This window comes from Dermacentor silvarum, chromosome 2, assembly GCF_013339745.2.
Source record: "Dermacentor silvarum isolate Dsil-2018 chromosome 2, BIME_Dsil_1.4, whole genome shotgun sequence".
In the NCBI taxonomy this organism is placed as follows: Eukaryota; Metazoa; Arthropoda; class Arachnida; order Ixodida; family Ixodidae; genus Dermacentor; species Dermacentor silvarum.
In genome coordinates, this window is record NC_051155.1 from 165,108,685 (window position 1) to 165,119,282 (window position 10,598).

The following is a 10,598-nucleotide window of genomic DNA, read 5'->3' on the forward strand; positions in this document are numbered from 1 at the left end:
ATAAATCGTGTAAAGAATGGGTGACACCACCGTCAAGCAGTTCGCCCACGCAGCTGGAAACATGGTGTAATCGTATGTGCAGTGCAAAAAGGTGAAGGACGAACAGGAAAGAGCAGTGCACATAACGTTGCAGAGTGCTTTTCCCGCTGCACGTACTGCATCAAATATGAACACATTAACCAAGATCAAGCTGTTGCTTTTGGAAACTTGGCGCTGCTAGAAAGTTGTTTATGGTCTGTGCTGTCAATGAAATACTTTGTTTGGAATCTTTCACTGGGTTTCACAGTTTCATCTCTTTTTATTCTTCTTTGTGTATCTTGCAGCCAGAGCCAAAGGTGCCAGCATGTTGCTGCTCTTCTGTTTGCCATCCGTGGCATTCAGACACCGTCCTGCACAAGCATTCCATGTAGATGGATGGCACCAACGCAAGGTGAGACACTCATTTTATTTAGAACACAGTACAGCTTTATTTATTGAGTAAAAAATCATCAAACAGCGCATATGCAAGTGGTGAATGCAGGTGGATGAACAAATATTATCGTTAAGCAGCTTCAGTGTGTCTTCTGCTTGTACATCTTTGTTACAACATTTAAGCGTAATCTAATATTTTTGCAAGTAATGTGAAACAACATGGTAACAAGTGAACATATAAGCATGTATCACAGCAGCTGCAAGCTAGCTGTGTGAGCAGTTGTGAAGTTTTTACATGTACTATATTTGTTTATTTGCAGGTCACAACCACCTAGTGACCAAACCGCTGGCAGAAATAACTTTCAAGAAGCATGTCATAAACAAAACAGTGCAGGCCAAAATCAAGCGTGAACGTCAACCAAACCTGACAAAAGTTGGACAGGCTTGTCTTGCGGTCTTTAGAGACAAGATTGCCGCACATGAACCTGAGCTTGTGTGGAATAGATACACAAAAGGAAAGCCGGCGCCGTTAAAAAATGTGAGCTCCATTGCTGACACAGAGGACCTGCACTCGCCAAAATGCCTCCAGTTGTTTGAAGAGTTCCTCAAGAACCAGATGCCCCTTACAGCCATGCAGAGAGAGGAAGTGCGCATCAAGACACTGGGCCAAAGCCAGAACCCTGCTTGGCGAAACGAAAGAACTGGCAGGCTGACTGCATCAAACTTTCGCAGAGCTCTCCACTGCCAAAAGCCTGAAGGGCTTGTAAAAGAAATACTTTATCCTCGTAATGAGGTTCTGAAGCAGGGTGACCCTAGATTGTATGGGCTGCAGAACGAGGCCAGAGCAGTACAGGAGTACATAAATTTGATGGAACTGTACGACAAGAACATTGAAGTTGTGGAGACGGGAGTCCAAGTCCATGAACGTTATTGCTTTATTGCTGCATCACCTGATCGATTAGTTAAAGAAGCAAATGAAATTGGGCTTCTTGAGGTGAAGTGCCCCGCTTCAAAAGCTGGCCAAAGAGTTGCTGATGCTTGCCAAGACAGAGCATTCTGCGCCGAAATCATTGATGGGGAGGTCACGTTGAAACGAGACCATGCATATTTTTATCAGGTGCAGGGACAACTGGGAATCACCAAGAAACCATGGTGTGATTTTGTTATTTGGACAAATCATACCGAGTGCCAACACCGCATGTCAGTGGAGCGTATATACTTCAATAAGGCAATCTGGGAAGATATCCTTGAAGGTCTTCTCTATGTGTACAAGGCAGCAGTCGTCCCAGAGCTCCTAACACGACGCATCAGGCGCCTTGGATTTCTGTATAGAACAGGTGCAGGGTATGTTTCATACAAAAAGTATGCCCAAGGATTCTATGTTGTTGACAAGTGTGACGAGGACAACTTGAAGATGAAAATAAGAAGGTTGTGAGACTCATGCATGGTGGCAACAAATACATACAAGTTGTCTTTTAAGTGCTGTGAATAAACACTCTTCTTTCCAGTTCCGTCACTCGGTGTCAGCCTCCGCATTCTTGTCATCATTTATCAGCGGTCGTCTGAAGTTAGAGAGCAAAGCACATGTAGTAAAAATGGCATTTACTATGTCTAGCATGTTGATCGGTATGGGCTTATCCAATATATGGAACTCTTTTATCCTCCTGATGACTCTTTCGATATGCACCCGTGCACTTGCAACATGTTTAGTGGCCTCAACATCCTTAGCACTCATCTGTGCTTCACCAGGAATACGAAATGGGGGCATGTGGAGGACAACATCACGTGGTAGCAAATCTTCCACCTTGAACCCCTTGTCAACCATCACACCATCACCTGGTTCCATTAAGTCAAGTAATTTACACTGCTGCACAATAGCTCTGTCACTAGTTCCTCCCCCATATAATGGAGAGACAAAGGTAATGTAGCAGTCAGGAGTAGCCCCTACAAGACACTTCATTGTGTTGGCACCCTTGTACTGCGAAAAAGTCCGTCTCTGGGCAGTCAAACTTGAAGGCTTTTGAATACGCACTTCTGTGGTGTCAAGTATTATGCGTGTATTTGGGTAACGTCTGAAATGAGGTGGCACGTACTGCTGCACGTCAGAAAGTGTGGGAAACGCAGTTATTTCAGTGAGTTGCTCCTGCAAGATTAGAACCCATTCAGAAAACATCCGGCTAAATGTCGACATAGAGATGGAGAAGTTTCTAGCCATCTCGCGTGTGGCCATGCCTGTTCTTAATCTAACAAGCACCATGAACATCTGCTCAGCAGCACTGAGGGATTTACTTCCCGTATCTTTTGCAAACTGGGGGTTATTTTCTAACACTAAGCAGAGTATGTCATGAAATATTTGCACAGAAGGCAGCCCTGTGTAATAGATCATATCCTTAGTGCCTTGCATGTTCTCTAGACACAAAGTTCTGGCATTGAGCTCATAGTAATAGCCTTGCCACAGAACTGCGTGTTCCTCAGCAGCTTTCAATTTCGATTCCAATTCTTGAATTTTTCGTCTATCTGCACTTAATTTGCTTTCCAGCATTCGAATGCGATCTGCAGAAAAATCATCAGTTTGGCAGCCCTGGTCGCGTACACCCGACCCATCATCAATGTCATCGATTGCAGCACCATCTGAGGAAGCATTCTCTGGTGTTGTGTTATGGCTTGCTGTTGTTCTCGATGGTGTTCCTGGTATCACGCCATCGGCAAGGTCGTTTAGTAGTGGACAACTAGTTGTACTAGTTGCTGTACTCAGTGGTGTGGATGCGGCGCTGCTAACATCTTGACTTGTGGTTGGTGGTCTTGCAACTGATAAAAAAGAACAAATAAGCGGATAAAAAATGCGAACGATATATTTATTTGCGGTGAAACAACCAGCGCAATGACAATAGCCAAGCAGGTGCACAACAAGTTTAAATTGCTCGAAAAAGAAGTGCTCAGTCACCGCATCAAAAAACAGCACATTCATGAGGCAGCCATCCATTAAGATTGGGTTAACTATGAAACCAAGTGCCGACTACAGCGTAAAAATATACAGAGTACTAAATGGTAACCCTCAACCCGCGTAATAGATAGTGAATACCTTGCCGACTCTTCGCTCTATCGAAGCGAGCGATGGATCCACGATGTACCGTTTTTGCATGCGCGAAGATCGACGGTACGTAGTCCGGGTGGGTGATGAATCGTGATGGCGCTCCTGCGAGAATAAAAACGAACCATTCAAACCCGTGATGCATTGCTTAAAGGTTTCACTGGTACTGTTACGCTTAAGACAAAAGTGACGTAGATATCAGGAACAGCGCGCGGTAAGCACTTCGATTGCCCCCTGCTGCGGTAGCGTTAGAAAACGCGCCAAATCCACTTTCTGTTTATTAGGCACACCGCAGTGGATGGTTCCGAATTAATATTGATCACAGCAGGTTCTTTAACGTGCACTACAACGCAAGTAGATGTGTTTTTACGCTTCATTTCTATCGAAATACGGTCGCCGCGGGCGGTATTCGATCTCGCAGCAGCAAAGCGCTGTAGCCGACCGAGCGCCCGCGGCATCGCCGCAGCCGCATGGTAGGTATGATATCATTGAATAGCAGGTGAAAACAAATCATAGTGTATTTACCTGTTTGGAAGTGAGTGCCACACACGCGGGAGTTTGCTGTCGGTTGCCACGGCGATCCGTCAGGGTTCACGCAACGTATGGCGTGAATCCATTTTCTTCGTCTCGCTTCCTGAAGGGATGCGGCTGGAAATCTGAAAAATCTCATGTTGGGAGGCCTGCCGCTGGAATTTGTGCAGCCTACAGCCGCACATCGTTGCGGCATCACAATGATATGACTGCGATCCCGTCGTTAGCGGCAAAAAAATGCAGGTGAAGAGTGCCAGGCACGCGACGTAACAAGCCTCTCCGGACGCGCCACCACGGAAAGTCTCCTCGGCTGCGTCGAACGGAGAGAGAGAGAGAGACCGGAAGCCACCAAAAATGCTTTGGTCGCTTGCCGCGAGAGGCGCCGCCAAATCATTTCCGGTGCGCATGCGCAGAAGACGCCCGTGAAAAAGGTCCATTGGCGTCATGGCGTTCGTCACTGTTCAAATTGACCAATCGTGTGCGGCTCGATGGAACGGACCGCTTCCGTTCCATTTTGGAACGCGTACAAGATCGCGCCAAGACGACTTATATTGCGCCTGGAAAAACGTCTTCCTAGAAATGCATTTCTGTTTAAAGGTGAAACCGACTTTAAAGAGATCTGTGTAAGCTTGGTCTTTGTAAGCTGGCTTTCTCACGTTTTGTGTTGCAGTGAATGAAGCCTACTTGCAGGATGCGAACGATGCGATGCGAACGGGTCCCGATAACGCTATCGCGTTCTACTCTTAAAGGCGAACCTTAAGCTTTCTTCATTCTTTTTTTTTTCATTCTCCAGGCCATCGAACTTATGGTTTACCGCATTAACTCACCTATAAGCTTCCTGTAGTCAAACTCCAAGGAGGTCGCAGGCAACGTAGCCTGTTACTTTTGACAAAGACTATACATGCCACAGCTTCTTGAAATAATTAAAAAAAACGATTTCGTTGATCTGGGGCTTTCAGGTTGACATTTGTATACGCTCTACTTTTTTCAAAGATTACGGAGACCAATTAGTACAACGATATTATAGGAATGATCTTGAGGACTTTGAAAGCACAAAAAACGAATAAATTTCATGAGCCATTCCACTCTCTGAAGGCCGATGACGAGAGAAGTTTAGCGCACGAAGCAGAGGTGACACAGAATTTTGAAGAAAGGTGCGAGCATATTTATTGTCGTGATCAGTGGTCATCCTGACGATAAGTATCCAGACACACATTCGCGTATCGTGAAGTGCGAAAGTGCGGGAAGCACCCTAAAATTACTAATCGCATTACTAGAAAATGGAGATAAAACAAAGAAAGAAACAAAAAAATCTATTCATGAAGTCTGATAAGGATCAACGTATGTCCACCGAGTAAAAAATATGCCACCTTATTTCAGCATTGCGATTTCATAGAAAGGACAAATTTCATAACGCACATATGTACTAGCAACGACGCCAGTGCAAGAATACTGACATCATGAAGCCAGGGTATGAATATAAAAGTGTTATTTTTATAGTACTCTGGACTAGGGGCCCCAACCACGGGACCTCAAATTTTGTGTTATTCATTAAAGTTTCTCTCTCTCCAGGAGGGACGTTCATATATGCGTTAGATTAGTGTGTACCAGATTTCTACTTTTAACACGAAAGTGTTTCATGCCGGGGTGCACCATCACCTTCCTGTAACGGGTGGGGACGTTGGCACGAACACATAAAATGCGCTCTGTCTTGGCAGGCATGGCAGTAGCGGTGAAACGAAGTACTGCATCATGACACTGACGAGCGCCGACCGTGAGCGCTTCGGTAGTCTCAACGCAGAGAAGGGTATACAACACGGTGTAGCCTGGTGCAATCGGTGTAGGGCCTTCTGCTGAGGTAGCGAGGAAGTTTCCGCTCCTGGTTTGTCTTTCGCGTACGATTAGACTGTGACGCCTCGTGGCCTACGCAGTGCACCTTCAACATGCATCAGCCGTGCTTACATGCCACCTACAGCTTCGCTTGCGATGGAACCAACTAAGCAGCTAAGCGGCGCAGTAAGGCAGCGACGTCGACGGGCGAATCTCGCTTTGGTCCGGCGAGAGACACGCCAGCGTGAAGCAGAACCCATTGGCGCATTCCTAAAGCTGAGCGCGTCGCAACTCAACTGGCTCCTCAAGACACTACGAAGCCGGGCCAAAATACTCGTACCTTCGCCGACGCGACTCGGCAGCTGGACGCTGCTCGCCAACAGGACGCCGTGCGCCAAGCAAACCTGCAATGCGCTCGCCGACCCGCAAATCGTACACGTTTCGCTGCAGCGGACCGCGAGTTCGCGAAGCAAACATGCAACAGCTTCTGTGAAGACACGTTTCACTTTCGTGTTCTACCGATTCCTATGAAAGAGGGATCAACCATATCTTCTTTATAGGGACGAGCCTTGTCCCTCGTCGCGCCGTCGTAGCCACGCTAGTACTCGCCGCTCCAGCTTGAGGCGCAGCTGTGCTCTCTTTCTCTTTCGTTCCCGACGCGCTCTCTCTCTCTCTTTCGTCCGTAGCTAGGGGCGCTGCGGTGCACAAGGGCGTTAGTTTCTCTTTCTCTTTCTCTCTCGTTCCGGACGCGTTCTCTCTCTCTCTCTCGTCCGTAGCTAGGGGCGCTGCGGTGCACAAGGGCGTTAGTTTCTCTTTCTCTTTCTCTTTCGTTCCCGACGCGCTCTCTCTCTCTCTTTCGTCCGTAGCTAGGGGCGCTGCGGTGCACAAGGGCGTTAGTTTCTCTTTCTCTTTCTCTCTCGTTCCGGACGCGTTCTCTCTCTCTCTCTCGTCCGTAGCAAGGGGCGCTGCGGTGCACAAGGGCGTTAGTTTCTCTTTCTCTTTTGTTCCCGACGCGCTCTCTCTCTCTCTCTTTCGTCCGTAGCTAGGGGCGCTGCGGTGCACAAGGGCGTTAGTTTCTCTTTCTCTTTCTCTCTCGTTCCGGACGCGTTCTCTCTCTCTCTCTCGTCCGTAGCTAGGGGCGCTGCGGTGCACAAGGGCGTTAGTTTCTCTTTCTCTTTCTCTTTCGTTCCCGACGCGCTCTCTCTCTCTCTTTCGTCCGTAGCTAGGGGCGCTGCGGTGCACAAGGGCGTTAGTTTCTCTTTCTCTCTCGTTCCGGACGCATTCTCTCTCGCTCTCGTCCGTAGAAAGGGGCGCTGCGGTGCACAAGGGCGTAGGGGAGCCTACGTGCAAAATAGCGCTTGCATGTAGGCTCCCTACAAGGGCGTTCGTTACCGACGCGCGCTCTCTTTCTCTCTCGTCCGTTGCTCTGGTTTACCCGAATGATCCCCCGGATCATTGTTCACGTCGCGGATATGTTTTTTCAAAAGCGATCGTCGCAGAAAAAAACGTGGAAATTTGCTGATATCCGTGGAGGCCTTTTCATAACCAATGTGCCAGGAACCATGTTAACGTAACAATGTTAAATAATAAGCGCAGTTTGGTAGGGAAAATGATACTTGTGGAAAACTATACCAGGAATGTTCATCGACGGGAGAACAGTTGGTACTCATTTTAAAATTTCTTTCGAAAGCTATCATTGTCGAAAGAACGCTTCACTTTGTTGACTCCTTTGCCAGAATAAGAAAATAAATTACATACGTTTATTTTTTCCTTTGCAACAATATCAAGATTAGTTGCAAGATTAGCCGTAAAAAGAATAAATCGTTTATTTTTTTTTCAAAGTTACGCTTGAGTGCCCTTCATACTTAATATGTGAAAAGCCCTACTGCGGCAGCAACGCCAAATTGTGAAAAATTGCCCCATATTTTGAGCGTGCGTCTTTGGCAGCGTGTATAGTGAGGGAGCAAGGCTGCGGTGTTTTTGCCGCCATGTGATCTTTTGACTCTTAAACTTCGCATGTTTGCGATGCCATTATACATCGCTTATTTATGGAGTAGCTGAATTCCTTTATCATGATATAGAGGACCGATTCACGCTTTGCCACTGTATACTTCCCCTAAGCGACACGGGCTGTCAGCAAATTTAAGCGCCCCTTCACTGCATCGAAAACCCTGTAGCTCATAATATGTAATAAGCAAGCGTGCCACTTTGTGCAAAGCGGCGTTAGTCTACATAAGGGCATATAGTTTGGTGCAATGATTTAAGCATACGCAACTGAAAGACAGGTAAGCAGTGCGCGCGGGAAATACAATGGGTAATACTTTCTTTCCTTCCTTAGGTTCTCTTCGATCGAAAGTCGGGACGTTAGATTGAAATATTTATGCGGAGAGAAGCACATTTTATTGGTAGATATATTCTTCGGCGAAGTAGGCAACAAATCTTGGAGTGCACTCGTTTTTGCTTATCTGCCTTTCGCACATTTCGCAGCACTTATTCGTTTCTTTTTGGTGTATATAATATTGAGAAATAAAGTAGCCGAGGTACTCTTCATCTCAATATCGCCACAGCAACCCCTGAATAACAGAACAGAACAGAGCAGACAATAGTATTCGACAAGTTCAAATTGTGAATTCTCGAATCGAATAGGAATCAAATAGCGATGAGTAGTGAATTCATATTCGTGATTTCAATGCTTGCGTAACCCTACTCTTTATTTATTTATTTATTTATTTATTGAATTTCAGCCCCGTTGCGCTTATACATTGTGATGATGTAGTAAGTGCACGTCATTACTGTCAACGCTGTGATTGCGTTGTGCCCACCCGCTCACGTATACTCTCAGTATTACCCGCCGCGGCGGCTTCGTGACTATCGCGCTGCGCTGCTATAGAGGCTGGAGGTCACAAGTTCAATGCCGTTTACGGCGGCCACATTTCGACGGACGCGAAAAAAAAAAACGCCCGTGCTCTTAGCTTTAGGTGTACGATGAAGAACCTCAGGTGGTCAAAATTAATCATGAGACTCCCAATAAACGGCGTGACGCATAATCAGATTGTGGTTCTGACCCATAAAACCTCAGAACTCACTTTTTTTGAGCTTCTGGTTAACATATGCAGCGACCGTCCTTGCCGTAAATGAAATGAGTTTTTTCTGCATCGCATAATTTAAGCCGTGCCATTCCGACGCTTTCAAATAATAGAAACACGACTTATGGCAAATGACCTCTTGTTACAGCGATCATTTTTTTAGAATTTAACGCGAAGGCAGTCTTCAAAACTGTCGAAATGTCCACATTCGATTAACATCAAACAATTGATATCGTCACAAGTTGCAGCTTTGGTATGCTGCTCGTTTCCGACACACAACTCGCCAAGCAAATGCGTTCCTTTATAACTCTGCAGACCATATATATATATATATATATATATATATATATATATATATATATATATTGGAGGTACGTCAAGATCCCGACGTCCTCTCGCGTTCCCGTCCTCCCTGGAGCTACGTTCCGGTCGCCGCCTGCGCCCGGCTACCCCTACAACGATGGACACTTCCAACCCCGGCTCTTCCGGCGCCTCTAACCCTACCACACAGACGACTCCGCCTGTGGTACCCTCTTGGACTGTGACGAGCTCTCAACGCGATCCCCCTGTCCTTGCGGGACTCCACCGTGATGACGTCGACGATTGGATCGACAACTACGACCACGTGAGTTCTTGCAATAAGTGGAACGACACCCAGAAATTGAGACGCGTCGCATTCTACTTGACCGGTGTTGCAAAGACGTGGTATTTCAACCACGAATCCGACCGACATCGCGGATTGGTCCACGTTTACCACCAAGCTGCGTCAAATCTTCGCTTCCTCGTCTGGCCGTGCAGAAGTCACCAAACAGAAGCTAGGCCCGCGCCTTCAACTTCCACAAGAGTCTTACACCTCATACATAGAGGATGTCTTGGCTCTGTGCCGCCGTGCGAACCCTAGCATGGCGGAAGCCGAACGCGTTCGACACATATTAAACGGCATTGGGTCTGTAGTGTTCAACGCCTGGATCGTGCAAAATCCGGCTTCTGTCCAAGACATCACTTCCACGTGTCAGCGCCTAGACGAGCTGCAGTCTCTTCGTCTTCAACATGACACCAGCGATCCTCAGGTTCCCCATTATTCAGATCTGCGTGCTCTCATCCCCACCATCATCCGCGAAGAGCTTCAAGTACATATAAACGCTTACAATATATATATATATATATATATATATATATATATATATATATATTGTAAACGGACTTTTATTGGGCGAACCTGTGCCCACAAATGCAAGTTGCACTCGAAGCACAACGATAGTGGCGAACACAGTCAGCGATCGTCGAAATCTGATCAGTGGTGAAGCGCGTCGGCTTTTCTACATGAGCCATCGAAGGTTCCAGAGTAATCCCTGGTGTCCGCCGTCTCTTCCAGAAGGTACTAGACAGTTCGCGTCGCTCATACAATCAGATTCCATAAGCGTCGGTGACAGCAGACAATGGATAGACGCATCGATAACGTTCTAGAAACTTCCGATACATGCAGGCGCGTCCTGCGCCGAGCGATAACGTTTAACATTTGGAAGCCGGTGAACATCGGTCACCGGTGAAAGATAAACAAGTGCACGTGTCATTATATATATATATATATATATATATATATATATATATATATATATATATATATAACCCGTCCATATGCTGTACAC

The 10,598-nt window shown here is 46.6% G+C and overlaps 1 protein-coding gene across 1 annotated transcript; it reads left to right on the forward strand.

Moving 5' to 3' along the window:
* Positions 1–302: 302 nt before the first annotated feature.
* Positions 303–1,921, forward strand: LOC125943201 (uncharacterized). Its single transcript, XM_049661827.1, has 2 exons — positions 303–430; positions 732–1,921. The coding sequence occupies exons 1-2, from the start codon at positions 415–417 to the stop codon at positions 1,844–1,846; spliced, it is 1,131 nt and encodes a 376-aa protein (XP_049517784.1). The 5' UTR covers positions 303–414; the 3' UTR covers positions 1,847–1,921.
* Positions 1,922–10,598: the final 8,677 nt, after the last annotated feature.